The sequence below is a fragment of the Scleropages formosus genome, chromosome 14 (assembly GCF_900964775.1).
Source record: "Scleropages formosus chromosome 14, fSclFor1.1, whole genome shotgun sequence".
Lineage (NCBI taxonomy): Eukaryota > Metazoa > Chordata > Actinopteri > Osteoglossiformes > Osteoglossidae > Scleropages > Scleropages formosus.
Window position 1 is genome coordinate 7,002,486 of NC_041819.1, and position 18,959 is coordinate 7,021,444.

The 18,959-nt window shown below is 42.0% G+C and overlaps 1 protein-coding gene across 2 annotated transcripts; it reads right to left on the reverse strand.

Annotated features, from left to right (window-relative positions):
* Window positions 1-246: 246 nt before the first annotated feature.
* LOC108920546 (E3 SUMO-protein ligase RanBP2-like) lies at window positions 247-17,953 on the reverse strand. Of its 2 annotated transcripts, none has more exons than XM_018729366.2 (28): window positions 17,764-17,953; window positions 17,170-17,237; window positions 15,094-15,205; window positions 14,790-14,942; window positions 14,471-14,701; window positions 14,083-14,225; window positions 13,725-13,920; window positions 13,140-13,440; window positions 12,665-12,846; window positions 12,150-12,331; window positions 11,711-11,834; window positions 11,278-11,439; window positions 11,057-11,194; window positions 10,838-10,969; window positions 10,462-10,665; window positions 10,255-10,338; window positions 9,979-10,120; window positions 9,714-9,808; window positions 5,441-9,572; window positions 3,791-4,003; window positions 3,376-3,462; window positions 3,056-3,240; window positions 2,627-2,813; window positions 2,238-2,330; window positions 1,958-2,103; window positions 1,550-1,823; window positions 884-1,218; window positions 247-769 (listed from the first exon to the last, which is right to left on the reverse strand). In XM_018729366.2, exons 1-28 carry the CDS (start codon window positions 17,833-17,835, stop codon window positions 464-466), a joined length of 8,679 nt encoding a protein of 2,892 aa, XP_018584882.2. In that variant the 5' UTR covers window positions 17,836-17,953; the 3' UTR covers window positions 247-463. The 2 variants fall into 2 exon arrangements, with proteins under 2 accessions (XP_018584882.2, XP_018584881.2); XM_018729365.2 differs by having other exon boundaries at window positions 3,047-3,240.
* Between the last annotated feature and the right edge of the window lie 1,006 nt (window positions 17,954-18,959).

The window sequence follows — 18,959 nt, forward strand, 5'->3', positions numbered from 1 at the left end:
ACAAGATGATACCGTGAACTTCAGTCCAAACATAGAAAACTGATCTGTTCAGCAACATCTGTTCTGAATTCTCTCAAGTGGTAATTTTGAGAAGACAGCTATATAAACGTATACTCATAATACTACACAATATTAATACATAAGAGAAATAAACCATGCACTGGTCAACTGGTAACTTCAGCTTCATCTTAAAAGTTTAGGAATATTTCAACAATAATAAGAGGAAATCAGTTAATATTTCACAGCAGTTTGACTTTATTCATTAACATTTAGCACAGTTAGGGAGCACTGAAAGAATTCACAATTTGCAGCTTTATTACAACATGCAATTAACCCCATCTATTAAAAAATGTGATCCATATACACTTTACACACAAAAAATTGTGATGCACAAAGCAACATTTATAGCCCTCAGTGTTGAAATCAAGTAGGAAGTGCAATACTTATTTTGAAGGAAAAAATACTAGCACTGTCCACAGTTAGAAATAATTATGGTTTTACTTGGTTTCCCACTTGCTGTGCCAAGTTCCCCCATCTGATACACTATGTCCATGCCGTCTTTGACAAAGCCAAAGGCAACGTGTTTGAAGTCTAAATGCTCTGCTGTCTTCAGAGTGATGAAGAACTGGGAATTATTAGTGTCTCGACCCCAGTTCGCCATGGAGAGGATGCCTGGTCCTGTGTGTCTCACGTCAAAGTTCTCATCCTCAAACTTGTCTCCATAAATGGATCTTCCCCCAGTGCCATCCTGTTTGGTGATATCTCCACCCTGTTAAAACAGACAATATTTGACAATTAAAATTAACATTTACTACAAATTTGTTCATTCTCCCTGAAGGATTTTTAATATGGTAGAATTTCAGTGGTACTGCTGGGGCCTCACCTGGCACATGAACTCAGGAATGACCCTGTGAAAAATGCAGTTGAGGAAACTGAGGCCCTGCTCTCCAGTGCACAGGGCTCGGAAGTTCTCGGCAGTTTTAGGGACAATGTGTGAGAAGAGCACCATGGTGATCCGACCCAACAGATGTCCATCTACAGTGATGTCAAAGTACACCATGGGATTTCCTTCTTCGCACAGCTCCTGGACACGGGACAGCTGGGAGGACTGCGCCTGGGACATGCGGCTTTGACACTCCTCAAACTTCTTCTTGAAACACTCTGCTAGCTCAGCTGTCTTGAACTTGGCAGCCAGCTGCTCGATCTTTGCATCTCCCTCTAATAAGGTACGCAAACGCACAATAGTACACTTCAGCAGGAGTAATAACATTTTACCTTGACTACATTTAAGTAGCCATTCCTTTGTGACAAGTGCAAAAAGGTACAAAGTCTATGCTTAACCACATAACCTTAAAGAAAGTTATAAGGTGATACACTCAGCAATCTACTGTACATCCATTTACACTGCAGAATTGCTTATGGAAAGCTTCAAGAACTGTAAGCACAAGATGACAAAGAACTGAAGCATTGAGTTGTATAGAGCTGTACACAAAGGATAGCATATAAATGTAAAATGTTTTAGCAAATGCAATTATACTTTGGTTTTTACCTGCATGGTCTGTGGCAGTCCAGACCAAGGCATTGGCTGAGGTGTTCATGGGCTTGAGTTCAATGGCCTTGGTGATTATGTGGTTGGCACACACTTTCAATACCTGATCCCGCCTCATTAGCACCCGGTAGTACCTCCTCATGGGGTGGTACAGAATCTTTATGTCTCCCACACCACGCTCCTTCCACTGGCCCAAGTCCCTATCCCAACGGTACAGCTTGGTCCGCTCTTTGAAAAGGATCTCTTCGTCTTCCTCACCAGACTTAGTCTCTACCTGATAAACAGATTCATATCCATCAGAATGTTTCATAGAGAATAACACAATAGGAATAAGAAACTAGTCAAAACTAACAGTATAAATGATTAAACCATTCGTAAATTAAGTGTTTAATGAGAGGAAATCCATACCTCTGGTAAAGACACAATAGGTTCAAAATGAATATCCGCATTGTTTGTGGTTTCTTCATCATCGCTACCCTCTTCTACTTCATTTTGAGATACTGCAGCTTCTCCAAATACAGCAGCTCCAGCATTCGCCCAAGAGAAGTTTGCATCTTTTGCAAGAAAATGAGATTTAAAACTGGGTATTTAAGAGTGGGGGGGGGGGGGGGGGTCATGATTTTAGATGACAAATCTCTATGACATTTTCTACAGTAGTTAATGCATGCAGCCAAAAAAGAAAACCAACCGTTTTCCCCAAAAGCAAATTCAGAAGAATTCTTAGCCAGGTCTGCAAATGAAAATCCAGTCATGGAATGAAACCCAAAGGATGCCGATGATGCTGTGAAAGAACAAAATATTTCATAACCCTGACAACATTTTATGACTACAGCTTTACAGAGATTGCTGTGGACTAACCAGTGAACCATGATAAACAAGCAAAACATTTGCCATTTTGACAATTTATATTTCAAAATCACAAATATGTAACCCCTTTGGAGATGTACTATGACAACACAAAACAAGAAGTTGAACACAGGCAAATCCACCAATCCTCTACAGGAAATTATATGAAAAGAAAGCAAAAACTAACACTGCGTTTCAAACTGTTTTGACCTGCTCCGTCCTGTAACATACCTGAGGTGCTCGAGTCCGGCTCATTGTCCTTTCTTGTGGATAGATCGATGGGACTGAGGACAGGGGCAGTATCACTGGAAGAGTCCGGCTGAGACTCAAGTACTTTAACTGCTGTGGTGCAGGCCCTGGCTGGGATAGCGTCGCTGGAAAGTGTATTTTCTGAGCACACAGCATCATTCTTCATCTCCTGAAAGGTAAGCCCTAAATTTTAAATTTGTCACACTACAAATATGCACAAGTAATTTTCCTCTTTCTGGTTTAAATGAGAGAAATTAAGACTTTTTGGTCTAAGGTGTAAATGCAGGTCTGAAAATCTAAACACAGTTTCTTCTGAAAAGGGCAAACACTGATTAAGCACTATACACAGCAATGCAGCCCTGTGGGGGGATGGGGGGGTGGGGGGTTAAAATGGAATCCTACTTCTTGTACTTTTTTGACTTCCGTTTCAAAGTCTTCCCCCTTGTCTTTCTCGGGCTCATTGTCGTTGCCGATTCCACAGAAGAAGGTGGGAGGAAGCTGGAGGCTCCTGGCCTTCTCCTCCTCTTCAGGGGTTGGTTTTTTCTCCCAAATCACTATGCACTCTGGATCCCTCTCCTCAACTTGAGGTTCCATTGCTATGAGTAAAGAGATGACCCCATTAAAATAAGACCTAGAATCCACAATTTTCTAATCTACAGAATTCTAAATGACTAATTACAGAGTGAATTGCTGTTGATCAGATACATTGTAATCATTAACCAATTACTTACACATCCTCTGGCCATTAGCTCCTCCCTGTACTGCATCAGGATACAATTTACCATTAAGCTTCCGTACAGCAGTTTCAAAGTCTTCATCTACAGCAAAAATTAAACATACACAAATATAAAACACTGTATTATACATTATTTCAAGTCCAGTGTAGTGATTAGGAACTGCCACCTTGCACTAAGAACCCAGGTTTGAATGTGTCCTTTTTGTAATACCCCTGAACAAGATACTTACCCTGAAATGCTCCAGTAAAAACTATCATGCTACATGAATAATAATAAAGTAACTTGAGCAATGCGTCAGTTAAATAAATAATCATATGTTATATCCAAGCATTTCTGACTAGGTGGTAACTTACTTTTGATTTGAAACCAAAGTTGAGTGTGAAACAGATTAAGCTGAATTGGTTCTTACCATCCTCCTGGTCATCACTGCTGTCGCCAGCCTCGCTTTGATAACAGAAGAAGGTGAGGGGCAGCATGAGTTCCTGGGCCAGTTCTCTCTGCTCAGTGGTAGGTTCCCGTACGAATACAATCTGAACCTCATCTGAGTCCTGCGACTCTGCCGCCACCTTTGCAGCATCTACTGGTGCTTCTTTTTGTTTTTCTTTCACAACCTGACTGATAGCTTCATAAGCCAGGAAAACAAAAAGTTAATATGAACTGAAACTCACGTTTATACATAAAGTCTGCATATGGGCTACATTCCATCTTACAACATCCATTACAGTAAAGAACGCAAAGACAAGTAATTCAAGACTTTAAGTTAAAAAGAATTTTACACATTCAAAAACCTCCCCAAACACTGCCAGGGATGAAGGCTCTTCAGACTCAAGTTAGTTCCAGACAGATGCATGCACACAAAGTTTTTAAAAATGGCATGCACTGCACCACAAAAGGGTTTATACAAAAATGCAGCAGCTGTCAGTTCTCAAAAGATACTGAATGTACCAAAATGATCAAATTCTTGTACAAAAAAATAAATGGAAAGCTAGACTGACATCCCTGGCCATCAATTATTTTCAGAAGAATGCATAAATCTACCCATACATTCAGAGAACCTGTTCAGTCCTTAATGTTTTAGTCTACAGAGAAACATTACATACTGAATTCTATTTAACCTTTATAATTAAGATTTCCTACGAGAACTGCAGGACTCGATCATCTAGGGACAGGAAAAGTAGTTTCAGTTCAGATGACGTTATTCTTCCCCTCTTCTCTTTACAGGGACATTTACTGGGTGATATATTGACCTAGATGTTCTGCTTATAAACTACATGTTCGCTAGAAGCAGCTTTCTAGTCTGAAAAAAGGTCTTATTACAAAAACACAGACATGCAACAGCTTCAGTGCCTGCACAAATGCCGTTTCCACTCCATACAGGCAGGTTAAGGCTGGCACCAATGGCCAGCAGTTGGCAGCTCAGCAAGTGACATGTCACAGTACACACAGTGCAGTGACAAAATACCTTGAGGTTCAAATTGGTTGGATGATGTGCTGGTCCAAAAAGCCATAGGATTATCTTTGAAAAGCCTAAAATCCAAGCCTAAAAAATAAGTTGCGTGGATCAGAACTACTAAACTACTTCCAAGTATTCAATGGTACCTACCTCTGTCAAAAATCACTCTTGATTACCACTACTTTATATGTAGATGCCAGACATTGTAGAGGTACACTGCACTCCCTGCCTATAACTAATTCTCAATCTACCATCACAGCATTGAATTTTAGCCTTTCACTGCTGAAACAAGAAGTGACTGCATAGAGAAGACAGCATATACACATTTTGCTCTTACAGACAGTAAACGGTAAAGATGTGGGTGCCATGTGCAAAACAGTATCATCTATTCTCAATCAAGTCTGTAGATAGGGACAAGAGCCTGAAGGATATTATGGAACTACGGTGTAGTAAAAGCATGAATAACTTCTGACATTTAGATGTCAAGGGACAAAAGGTTCAGGAAAAACAAGCTTCAACAGTTCAATTCAAAGGTTAACCAGCCAACTTCAGGCTTTGATTTATATTTATAATTTAAAGAAAAAAAATATATTTTTTTTTTTTTACCTCTTTCAGGGACTTTAAATGCAGGAATTTGTGAAGGTGTTGCAGTAGGAATTTGGTTAATGGGGCCAACATCAGTCTTAGAGCTTGAGGAGGATATGGTGGCCTTGGTATCCATTTTTGTGGCGGGTATAATCTCTTTGGAAGAGGGAGAGGTTCCAAAGATTTTTTGAACAGAATCCGAGCCAAAAACAAATTTGGGTGGGGAAACTATTTTTGCAGCAGAACTTGTAATATCTGGGGTCTGGTTGCTCTGAGGACTCAATTCAGTCCTTTCTCTGGTGGTCTCCACAAGAACTGCAATTGCAGCTTCACCGCATTTTGAGTCACATGGTGCCTCTCTAGGCGAGACAGGAGTAACCAGATCCTCATTTTCTTGGGCATTCTTAGCCTTGTCAAAGATCTCTTTAAATGTGTTTGCTACCTCTTGCAGTTTGAAACGGACAGCCAGTTGCTCCACTTTCCCTTCAGGTTCTGCAAAATCCATGGCACTCCAAATCCACGCCCTCTCAGCCCCAGTCATGGCTTCCAACTTCATATTTGGGGTAATCCAGTGGTTGGCACAAAGTTTCAACACCTGATCACGCCTCATGACAAGTCTAACACGTTTAGTGTTATAATCCTGCAAGATTTTAAGTTCACCTATGCCTCTCTCTTTCCACTGATTCAGATTTTTATCATAGCGGTACAGTTTAGCTCTGTGACTAAACACCACTTGCTCATTTTCCTCACCAGTTGCGGTTTCCACAAGATCAGGCAAAGGAACCACAGGCTCAAAATACTGTACATCTCTTTCTTCATCCTGAGTTACTTCTGATTCCTCATCAGTGCCAACAGAAGCTCTACTCTGGTTTAGTTTAGCTGGAGATTTGGATGGACTAAGAATGGGCTGGAAACTGAAGCTGAAGCCAGCAGTTGATTCTCCAAAACGGAACAAATTTGACTGAACTGGACTGCTTGCTAACGGAAAAGCATACACCGAAGTCTGTGTACTGTCATCGAGGGCATCTTCTCGCAAGTCATAGTTATCCCACTCCAAAGCAGGCCCGGTAATGTCAGCTTTGGGTTTAACAATCATGTCAAAAGTATTAGCAGATGTACTGATTTGATTTTCTTCATCTTTGACTTTTGTTTTGTCATCAGATAGGAAGGATTTAAGATCTTTCAGGCCAGATTTCATCTCCTCTGCTTTTTGAATGAGCTGTGCTGTTCTCCCAGAGTCAACAAGTTTGTGAGGAGTCTGCAAGGGTATGTCTAAGAGCAATCTTTGACACTCTTCAAACTTGTGCTTGAATTCCTCTGCCAGCTCTGCTGTTTTAAACTTTGCTGCAAGTTGCTCTAGCTTAGCCTCACCGTCTGAGAAGTCATTGGCTAGCCACATCCAGGCCTTATCTGACCCAGAAAGGGGCTTCAGGTTCATAGTTGTAGTGATCCAATGGTTAGCACATACCTTCAGTACTTGTTCCCGTCTCATGAGTACTCTTAGTCTTCCATTTTTACTGTTTTTCAGGAACTTAAGATTTCCCACTCCGCGTTCTTTCCACTGGCTGGTAACAGGATCAAACCTGAAAAGCTTGAGACGTTGACAATAAAGTGGTTCCTCATCTTCTTCCCCAGTAATGAGGTCCACTTTGTCAGGCATCTGAACCACAGGTTCAAACTGGATATCATCATTCTCCTCTGTTCTGTACATGCCTTCATCCTGTTCTGCAGAGGTGTCTGCCTTCTTGTCAGCCTGAAATGAGGAGAAGAGCTGCTCCCCAGCACCAGAAAAGCCTTTGAAATCAGGGTCCTTCTGTCCAAACTGAAAGTCACCAGATGAGGATTTTGCCAAATCTGCAAAACTGAACAAGTTAAGCTTCCCAGAAATTAGAGGATTTTCCAGATGCTCAGCCTTATCTAGAGATGGCATAGATATAGATGCAACATTTCCAATGCCTGTGACAGACTCTTTTTCTTTCTCTCTGTGTTGTTCAGCAATATTTTTCAGGAACTGGGATGCTGATCCTTCAACACCTGGTTGACTCTCAGCTGGAACAGCTTGTTTCACAGGGTCTTGAATTCCAAACTTAAGGCCACCAGCAGGCATTGAGAAGGAAAAGCCCCCACCAGAAGTTTTAACATCCCCCTGAGCAGGAGCCCCAAACTTAAACGATGCTGGAGATACTTTGTCATCACTTTGGCCAAATTTAAAGGTACTGCTAAAAGTGGTCTTAAATCCTGTACCTGCAGACTGTTGAGAAGTATTTTTACTACCGAAGCTGAAACTGAAGGCAGAGACTGATGGTGCAGCAGAACCTGTGCTTTTTGCACTGGGATTGGGTGTGTGGCAAGAGACACAGGCACTCGAGGAGCCATCGTTTCTAGTTAAACAGGAATCACAATCCCACTGTCCATTCTTCTTTCCAAACACAGCTGCCAAATCACCCTGAGAAGGCATCGGGTTCTTGTTTGGAGCCTGGCAGGAAAGGCACTTTATTGCTGCTGCATTATTTCTAACTAAGCAGGTATCACAGTCCCATTCACCTTTCTTTTTAGAAAACATATCACCAAAACCCACAGGGGTAGACATGGTATCAGTTGTTCCAAAGTTAAAAGAGGCAGGCACCTGTGCAAATGACCCAAATGTAGATGCACTAGACCCAATGTCTGTGTCTTTTCTGGTTTCCTTCCCTAAGCTCAAGGTCAAATTTTCCCCAGTTGTGGCTGAAGCAAAAGCTTTTGATCCTGCACTTGGGTTCGGACTCTGGCAGGAAAGACACTTGTCAACTGTAGGACCATTTCTCACACTACAAACATCACAGTCCCATTCCCCTTCTTTCTTTGCAAACTGGGCTCCAAACCCAACATCTTTACTTGCTGCTTTAGAAACAGTGGATTTGTAAGGAAGTTCTTTTTCTGTTTGTTGGCCTTGTTCTTGGGGAGAATTAGTCAGGGCAGCCTGGGCCTCCTCGAACTTGGTTTTAAAAAGGGCTGCCTCATCTGCAGTTTTAAAGCGGATGGCCAGCTGTTCATGCTTTGGCATTTCATCTGCATAATCAATAGCATACCAAACCCAGGATTTGTCAGAACCAGCATTAGGTTTCAGGACCATATCGGCAGTGATATAGTGATTGGCACAAATTTTCAATACTTGCTCCCGTCTCATCAGCAAGCGAACTTTGCCTGATGTTCGGTGCCTCAGGATTTTGATGCTGCCAATGCCTCTTTCCTTCCACTCTTTAGTTTCAGTGTCAAAACGAAAGAGCTTGGCCCTGTTGCAAAACATCTCCTCCTCCTCTTCTTCTCCTGTTTTTACATCCACTTTATCAGGCAGAGGGACAATGGGCTCGAAGTGAGGGCCATCTTCATCCTCCTCAACATGATTGCTTTCACTGTCACTTTCAGCATTTTTTTCTGCATGCACATTCTTGCTTCCCATACTAGATGTAGGTTTGGTCACGTCTGCAAAACTGAACGTGCGATTTGTTTTCCCAAAAATGCTAGGCTTATTCTGGCTTTGGGTCATGTCACTAAATGGAAAGCAGGGGATATTTTTACTGCCAAAATTAAAGAACCCTGGCTGGGCTGGTGTTTGGTCTTGGGCTGATGTCTTTTGTCCCAAAGGTACTTCAGTTCTTGTTGGAATATCAGATGTCAAAAGACCCAACAAGCTCTCACTATTGTTTTTTACTTGAGGGGATGAGAAGGTGAAATCCCCATCATTTGACTTGAAATTTGAGTTGAACTTGAATGCAGCAGGAGTGGACTGTGCAACAGCCCCTGTTCCAAAGCTCGGCACCTTGGATGGTTCAACAGGTATTTGTTGACCAAAGTCAATCTTCCCAAAATCAATAGCACTCTGCTCACTACTTTTTGCTGGCTGGACAGGGACAATTGATGGTTTGGTGAAGTAGCCAGGCTCAGGCAGAGTGGGATTAGTGGCAGACTGAGGAACAGTGTGGCTGTAGTACTCTTCACTGTATGGGGAGAGTAGGCTTGTTGCAGGAGACTCAAAGCGCAAAGGAGCTCCATAGACCTGCTCTTGGGGATAAATGCAAGCTGGTGTTGCTTGCAGAGGTGGTGTGTGCGTAGGCTGTTGGTAGGCATACATGTGCTGTTGAGGGGGTAGACGGTTGATGCCATACACTGGAGTCTGAAAAAGACAGAAGAGGGAAATGCATCATACCTAAAGCAAAGAAAAAAAAAAAAAAAAAAAAAAAAAAGTATTTTTAACCAATACAAATATATGAGAAATCTACTTATGTTTGGGGTGGCTGTTATAAAACAAACATACCTTTGTTGGTGTGACATTAGCAGCTGTACGAAGAAGATACTGCGAGTTATATGCAGGGGATTGGCTATAGTAAACAGAAGGACCAGTTGTGGCCACTGAGGGAAGAAGGAGGGCAATATAACAGTATAGAGAACAAACTGCATTTAAATAAGCTATTTAAGGTAATGTTTTTTTCATTTCAATAATAAAACTGACAAAAAGGTTACATATTGAAAAGAATCAAAGAAAAACTTCAATGCCAATCATGCATGCTCCTCCAACTGACCTGTAAGAGGTACACCATGGAAACCCTGTGCTGCTGGAAATGGATCCTGAAGAGGTTCAGTAGCATAACCCTCTCCATACAGCCTGTGATGAGGGGATGCTGTGGACCCTGAGGAGTTTTCCCTCAACTGATGGACCTCTTTCTATGTGCAAAAGAATAAAATACAAGAGAAAAAAAAAAAAAAAAAACACACTAGGCTAGCTTCCAATGTAGGAAAAAAATACCTGCATTTATAGACATATGAGGGAAAGATTAACTTGGAAAGCTGAGCCTGACCTTGAGGGAGTCCATTTGCTGACACAACATTTGCAGAAGAGACCTTTGCTCCTCAATCCATTGGGGTGGTGTCTTAGGAGAGAACTAACAAAATACAGAGGAAAATGTTTAAAAACTGAGTGACAAAAAAATTGTACTCAAAAACTGACTCAAGAATCTGCATTAAGCATATCCAAAAAACATAACATGTATATGCCTTAATATTACCATGTGTCTTTTAGAAGGTGATGCCACACTCTTAGTTGGGGATGGGGTGGAGAACTTTATGTGAGACACTGAGGCACCTGGTTCAATGAGCTGGCTAGAATGTAGGCTCCGAGCACTGTCAATCTCCTCAATTTCCTCATTTTCCCCTATTTGCTGGTTAACATCATTTAAGAGCTCCTTTACTTCCTCCATCGACACAGGCAGCTGGAGACAACATCCATACAAAAATGTGTTACATGGTGATGTTTTCCAGATTTCCAATTCCTCAAAACACAGAAAATACAGAATTCTGCAAAACAGTGTATGATTTTGCGCAAATGCATTTTTTCAAAAATTTTGCTAACACAGTGCAATACAAGTTTAAACAGTATCTGACCTTCTCCACTTCCGCTGCGTTGGCATGGTAGATTTTTTTCAGGTGCTTTTTAAAATTCTGCAGATACGTAATGCACCTGTCTTGAGTTTCTTCCACCCCATTTCCTGCTTCTTCAGAAAGTCTTTGAAATATCTGTAAAGGAAATATTATGCTTTCTTGAAGACAATAAATAAGGAACTAATACGAATGAAAGATGGCGAATATTGTTATCAAACATACCCGTGCAAGATGCCAGCTAGATGAAACACTGGTAAGGGTCTCAAGCAGATCAATCGCCTCCTCTGTTCTGCCTTCAATATCAAGATGTGCTGCAAAAGCAACAACTGCCTCTTCTTCATATCCTTTCACTGCAGAAATCTAGAATTACAGGGTGACAGATGAAGTTGACAAAATAAAGAAGGCAGAACAAATAAAAATTAATTGGCTTTAATAATGTTCACCTGGATATCTTTACTATGAAAATGTACAAAAATGGGGTCAAGAGGCTCAGGAATGCCCTTGCGCCTCTTAATTTTCTCCAGCATTGGCAGCACAACTTTCCAGTAATGTACACTGCGGCCGACATACTCCTTCTGGTCGTAATAGGAGTTTACAGCACTACCCTGGGGAAATGCAAACACACATAGGGGATGTGAGATTTTTAATGCACTTAAATATCTTTAAACAAATACAGTATGCAGCTAAGCAATCAGGAAAGTTGCTTTGCTTTCTATCAAATATACACTTAGCACACAGTAGTATGGCACAACCTTGATGGGCTAAAGGTTTTTGAAATCTAGTTTCTACACTATACATTTCGCTTATTTTTTTAAAGCAAAACCTGAAAACATGATTGCTTATATAGCAAAGCTTGGCATCAGTAGTATGGAGTACCATTTCACTAAGGTGCTGTGCCCAGTGTATAATCAAAGCAGGCTGCAGGCCGTGTTTCTCGCTGGCTCTCAGGGTGTTCAAACCATGCTGGACGGTCATCCGAAGTTTCACAGACATCCCTGGCCTAAAGAAAGAGTGATCAAGGCAGTCTGATCCATCATCACAGGTGGATGTCAGTGTCAAAAAAAGCTTAATTCTTTAGGACACTGACATGGAACGTACACAGAGAGCGCACCACTAAAACCACACATCTAGGGAGCTGGAAGGCCACTGAACCTCCACTGGTGTGAAGTCTGTTAGTCAGGCTGCAAATATATATTTCTAAACAATTTTTTTTTTTAAATTTTTTATTTTTGTCAACTAAGAATGAAAAACGAACTACTTCATGACAGACTAACATATCAGCTGAGGCTGCAGCAGTTCAGCTGAAGCAACTCACGGGGCTTTCTTATGGATGAGACTGTAGACTGCATCCCACCAGGTCCTCTGCTTTTCTGTGGACAGCAGCTTTATAATTGGCAGGGGCAAACAGCGAGGCTCATGGAGCTGGGAACTGCCTGTGATCATAGATGTCTCCAACAGCTGCGTGTGACTGGTGAACACAACGCCACATAGGAAAACCTGCACGGATAAAGTGTGATGACAAACCTGAATCAAAATCTAAATAACGGCAGTTACCAGAAAGTTTCAAAACAGTAATTTATCTCAAAACAAAATATCCCATTTATGCCATAACTTAAAATTGAATGTGGAAATTTAAATCAGAAACACTGAATGCTATATCAGCACAATTACTAAAGCATATTACATGTGGATTTTATTCAACTGCACAGCCCATCTACTTCATTGAGAAATAAAAACACAGGATAATTCTGATATGTTAAGTTAGGAATTTGACTTAGACCCAATTTGAATACATCTGTGTGTCCACTGAAGTCCAACAGCCATCTATACCTCAAGGTCAAGTAAGCAAATGGACTCTGGGGCATTAGTGTCCAACTTGGACGTTTCAAGAGTGAGGCGTGGGAAGAGCTGTTTCAGCCAGTCCCTGAGGGTAGCACTCTGGGCCAAAAGTGCCCACTGCAAGCCCAGCCAGGCCAAGTGCTGCAGGCTGCCCTCGTGAAGAAGAATGGAACCTGTATGCAAAATGATCATTAGCTGAGCTGAATCTGAGCTTTCAGAAAAAGACAATTAACAGCTCCAGCTTAACATTCCGCACATTCTCATCACAAGTCAGGAGCTCTACCACCGCTATTTTAAAGGAACATACAAGTTATATTTTTGGATATGTTTCATGTAGTCTTGAGTCAGTTTGAGTTATAAAAAAAAAAAAAAAAAAAAAAAATATAGAAAATACGCTAAAAATAACTGCAATATTTAAAATGAAAGCAAATCACACAGCAAAAGGAGTGCACTTGTGTTATCTTACCATTGTCCCATTTCCTGAGGTCTGCAGGTTCAGGCGCCTGCGTGCCAATGTTGCGGATGTCATCGTTGCCAATAAAGGAGGAGTTCATGGATGCTTGGCTGCCAAAAAGCATTTTGAACAGACTTTCCTGTCCACTCCGGTTCCCGAATGCTTCCACCACCTCCTTCACAAGGACGCTGCACTTCTGGCTCATATTCAGGAGCATGTGTCCAGATTGACTTTGGCGATCGCAGGCCAGGAGCTCTACCAGCTGTTGTGAAGACTGGTCCTCTTTAGAGGACTTTTTCTTTGGTCTAGGGACCTGTGACGGGACACACACACGTACAAACAGGTCCTAGACTTTCATTATTCAGTTGAAATTTTTTTTAAATTTCACAAGGCTTCCACACCACCACTCATCTGCAAAACAGCAAACATTTCAATACTTAAATAGAAACAGTACTTAAAACATTAAGGGTTCTGTCCCCGGTCTGGTGATTCACATAGCAAAGAAGAAATGTAAGTAAGACATTTACCATTGAAAATAGTTCCAGTTTCAAGTAACTTTTCTGGTGATACATTTTACCAAACAAAGCACTCTGGTACCTGGTAAGCCAAAATATAACAGAGTGCAGCCAAGTCGGCCACTGCCCTCCATTGCTGCTTTTTGTCATGGGCCATCTTCAGCAGCAGTGTCCCAGCATGCATGTAAAGATGACCCCGCAGCTCTGAGAACAACTCTGTGAGCTCATCTTCAGCATTCGTGTTGAGCTTATACACTGACTGCATAGCATGGTCAAAACTATGGAAGACAGATTTAAACAAACAAAAGAAACTACATAAAGACAATATATACTCGCAATGCAAATATTAATACCTTTTACACTGCATAAATATGCACTGCTTCATTTTTTCCATGATTATCTAAAATAATGGATGAGACTAATCTCATAGGGTTTTTCACCTCTGCAGGGCCTCCACGCCCTGCTGCACACCCTTGTCTGAGAGAGTGAGCCTCAGCACATTGCAGTGTGCCAACAGCAGGTCCCGGTGAACCTGACGACAAAGCTCCTTCTTGGATGATATGGTGGGCTGCATCACATACACCTATCAGAACAGAGAAAAGACACAGTAGATCACAAAACTTGCAGAATCACTGCATGAGCCTAAAAAAGGTACATGACTGGAGAAAGACGACCTCTAGATCCATCAAACATGTATTCAAACAACTCCACTGGTTTCTCCTGCCAATATCTACCAATGAATATGTAGGACTTCTACTCTCCGTGTTTTCTATATGTAGAAATAGATTTATGATTCTTTAATACAAGTAGGGGGGTAAGTCAACCAACCTGAAGAGTGGACACAACATGAGAACACCATTCCAGGCTGTCACGTAGGGTGCCTTTCTTCTCAACTGCCACACAATGCTGTACTGCTTCCTCCAGCCGCCCATCGGAGCAGTACAGCTGTACCAGCTTGACATTTACATTAACATCCTGAGGGCGCAGCTGGAACTCCGACTGTAGAAGGTCAAACAGCTGGTTCCTGCCATGTTGACCCCGTCTGCTGAGCAGTTTCTCCTGCAACATCGGGGGGGACTAATAAATGAACGTACATGTACTGTACATAAAAAGACAATTTGTCATTAAGGCAATCACATGAGCTGACCTTCAGGTTGTATACTGCAGGGGTTCCAGGCAGGAGCCTAGCTGCCTTCTCTACCCATAACTCTGCCCGGCTGTCCTCTTCGGGCTTACTGCACAGCAACTCTGCCACCTTCACTACCAGGTCTTTCTGAGCCGGGTTCAGGTCTACAGATCGCTGGGAAATACAGTGAAACATCATAACACGGTCTCATTTTCCACCTTATTGCAAAAAATACAAATTTGGTATTTTAATGGGACCAAATTAATGTAATTATCTTACTGAACAGTAATACAGCAATACCACTAAACAACAAGGCAGCACAAACCTTGTAGCATCCTACTGCTTTATTAATGTCTCCCTCTCTTTCATACAGCTGGCCCAGAAACTTGTGTGCTTTGGGATCTCTTTCTTGTACTGTCAAGTAGGCTGACACATGCCTGAAAGAGAAGGCATTTTAAAATATTAAACACTGCCGGACAAAGAAAATTTCAAATTTCTTCCTTTACTCTTTCAGTGAATGAAACCTGAATACAGAGTAGGCAGAACACAAAATGGCTTGGCACTAAAGCAATGCAAAGAGCTGTAAGCCTCTCCTATTCTTTCTATTTAAAACTGAACATGCATTCACTAGGAGATGTAAGAACTCAAACTCAAGTTGCTTCAGAACTTAATGCAGTCCTTAAAAATAGAGTACAGGTGGTCCCCGATTTACGATCTGGTTACGTTCCGCAAAACCCCTCATGAGCCAAAAATGCATTTAATAGACCTAACCTACCAAACAACATAGTCTAGCATATGTGCGATGGCCATTACGGGCTTGCTGCTTTCATGCTAGGCAATTATTTTGAGTTTCTTCTCAAGAGAAATTGCCCTCTTCTTCTTCCCACCAGTAGCAGGAGACAGAGATGGATGTTTGTGTCATTATGGATGCACAAAACACAAAGTAGACCCGGGGGGGGTATCCATATAGTGACTGCGTAGTAGACTGGGAGATGCAAATCACTGCCGCTGCCCAGCATCGCGGGAGAGTATCGCACTGCATATCGCTTGCCCAAGAAAAAAAATTAAAAAAAAAAAAATCTAAATTCAAAGTACGGTTTGAACTAAATGTCTATCGCCAGTTTACCATCATAAAGTCGAAAAACTTAAGTCGAACCATTGTTACTCGGGGACCACCTGCATTCCAACATTGACATACCTAAATTCTTCACACTATGAAATGTGAGGAACATACTGTTGTACCACCCAACCTCTCCAGTCAAAAAACACAGCAGCAGTAGCTATTATGTCTTGGCTGACTGGAAGCTTCTCTACAATGGACAAATTAACTGATAAGCTCAGCGCAGTCATCTACACAGAGCACAAGTCAAAGTGGATTGTATGGCAGTGCAGCAAGAGGAATAGGTGTCTCAACTCTTGGGCTGTGGATTTAGACATGAATTCATGCAGTGAAGGCCCTATGCTCCGACTGAAGAAGAGCATTAGACAGAGAAGAGAGGTGAATGCAGGTGAGTTTATGGGGAGGTTGTATGTTCTTCCCCAGGGCTCCCCCCACAGCCAAAGACAAGCAGTTCAAGTGAACTGTTCACTCTGAATTTCCCCTAGTGTATCTATATGCGTGACTGCCTTGAAACAGATCAGTGTGCTGTCCAAGGCCAGGACGGTGGCACAGCGAGTAGCACTGCAGTCTCACAGCACCTGGGTGGTGCAAGAGGATTTGAGTTTGATCCCCACTCAGTCTGTGTAGAATCTGCATGTTCTCCCTGTGTCTGTGGGGGTTTCCCCTGGGTGCAATGGTTTCCTCCCAAAGTCATGCTGTTCAGGTTCCCCCATAGTGTGTGAGTGACAGAGAGTCGTGTGTTCCACTGATGTATGGATAAGTGACTTGTTACTACTGTTACCATTATTTACTGCTATTGTTGTTGCACTACTCACTGTCATTGTCACTGTTTTATTTGTGCAGTATTTCTATTGTCTCTGTCCTTGTCCATGGTCTGTGGAGAAGCATTCAGGAAGAATTTCATGATGCATGGGACTGTATCTATGACAATAAACTTGAACTTGTAAGTGGTGTAGCTAGCCGTGCAAGTCACTGCGGTGAAGGTGTGTGGGCTGATAACACTACATAGATCTCAGTGGAAGTCAAAAAAGCATCTGCTAAATGAATAAATGTAATGTCTCCCACCCAGTGGCTCACGGATAGGTTGCAGATGGCTTACGGGAAACAATGGTCTAACACAGAACAAGTTGAGTAGAGCAACGGAACGGGTAAGCACTGGGAGTGGGAAGGCCTTTAATTGACAACACTGTGCCAGCTGTGTTCATTCACTGAGGACCCGGACCCCCACCCCCACACACAATGGCCCATTCAATGGCGCGTGCAGCTCTTACACTCACTTACCTTTTAGCAAGTTCGTACTCCTTTGCTTCAAAGTACAATTTAGCAAACAAGAATCCTTTAACTGGTTTCTGCATTGACAAAAAAAGGAGAAAAAAAACAAAATATTACAGCGCGACGAAGGTGAAGCAGCAGGTCGTCTCTCTCACACAACACACGTCACGTCAGGCAGATTCGAATTAGTGCCTTTAAGTTTTTTCCCCCACTTGGAAACTCCGGGTTCAGTGCTACTCCAACAACAACATGCCAAGTAACACACTGCCCTAAAACGTAAGACTAAAAGTTAATTTAGTAATGAAATTGTTACAACACACATCACAACTATGATGCACGTCCCTAGGCTAGTATGGCGCGAAATGTGAGTGACGAAACTACTTAATATTTGCTGACTAATCCGCATAATTAAAACGTGTTCCGCATGACATGACAGAAGGGCGCGTAAAAGGCAGCCAGCCGTGCCGTACCGAATAGAAGGGCAGATGAAATGTGAAATTTCACAGTACTTTACCACACGGCGAGCGCGCCCACCGACCGACCCTGTCGAGTTTGAAACGAGGACAGGCTCGCGCCGCACCGAGCGAGCCGGCTTGGACTCACATCTTTCAGCGAAGGAGAAGCACTTTGTACTGATGAAATATAACAGTCCACCTCCGCCTTGCTTCGCCTCATGGTTACAGAGAATCGTGTTATTCCCAAAAACTGATTTATTTTTTTTTCTTTCTTTCTTTTAAGAAGGGGAAAAACAGAATGTTAGCAGCAACGCGACGATTCTAAGTCGCCATTAAAACGCGACTGCGCAGACTCCGTACTCCTGGTTCGGAATTGACGGAGCGCCAGTCTGCTTGGGTCATGTGCTTCACATCGCAACTGAATGGCTACATGTGATTGGTGGAATATTTTAAGCCAGCCAATCAAATGTGAACGTGAACAGATATTTTGAATGTTTGCCTTAAAATTATGGCGCACATGTAATTGTGCTTATAATCGGTGGTCAAACACCTAACCCGAGGTATAAATCGAAACGTTAATGGTCGGTTAGATTTTTTTTTCCCCCCAAACCAAATACCGGTCACCTACTTTTGAATAAGTTATCTTTGTAAAATGAATTGGAACAAAAACAATGCAGGAACCCTGGGCTTCTCTGTAAGTTAGGATCGCACATTACTCTCGTGGAGCGCACGTGGATCTGTCAGAAGAGGCGCCATAATAACACTTTGTGACAGATGTGTCCGCAGTGTATTTGTGCCGCCTGTGCACAACTGCTGAGCAGCCTGGTGACTGTATTTGTATCAATGTTACATACTGGGTTATCAGGCTGTTGGGTGCATACAAACAGGGATAATTTGGATTCTTCCTCAGCCCTATGCTATAGGCTATAGTCCCCATTCTTTTTTAATAGGTTCACCCCACAAAAATCAGTCAGATTCAAGAGAATTTAAGAGCTTAACTTTCAAAACACTCAGATGGGATATTTCAGGTGGTCCAACCGTTTCAAAGTTGAGCACATTCCATTGCTAGATGTTGTGGTTATTCGATTTATTCCTTTCTGAATTGAGTTGGCACCCATTCTTTATTATGTGGAACTGATCAAGGTCCTTCTGAAGACGTACCTGTATCCAAAGTGTATTTTCGAAAAAAGTTATACACCCTGATTATGTAATATTATAGGGAACTATTTAATAAATAATTATTGTGGAACTAAACGATGGACCTTGCTAAACTGTAGCCATGCGTAATAAAAAAGGTGGGTTCATGCATAGCTGAAGGATTACAAACACACACATAGACAAATA

Bases quoted from the DNA above. Each gene is read 5' to 3' on its own strand.
- LOC108920546 (XM_018729365.2), bottom strand. From the start codon at position 17,835: ATGAGGCGAAGCAAGGCGGAGGTGGACTGTTATATTTCATCAGTACAA. The intron at 13,921-14,082 runs GTGAAAAACCCT...TGTCTTCCATAG, and splicing joins GGCGTGGAGGCCCTGCAGAG to TTTTGACCATGCTATGCAGT. The intron at 11,195-11,277 runs GTGAACATTATT...CTGTAATTCTAG, and splicing joins TTCATAGTAAAGATATCCAG to ATTTCTGCAGTGAAAGGATA.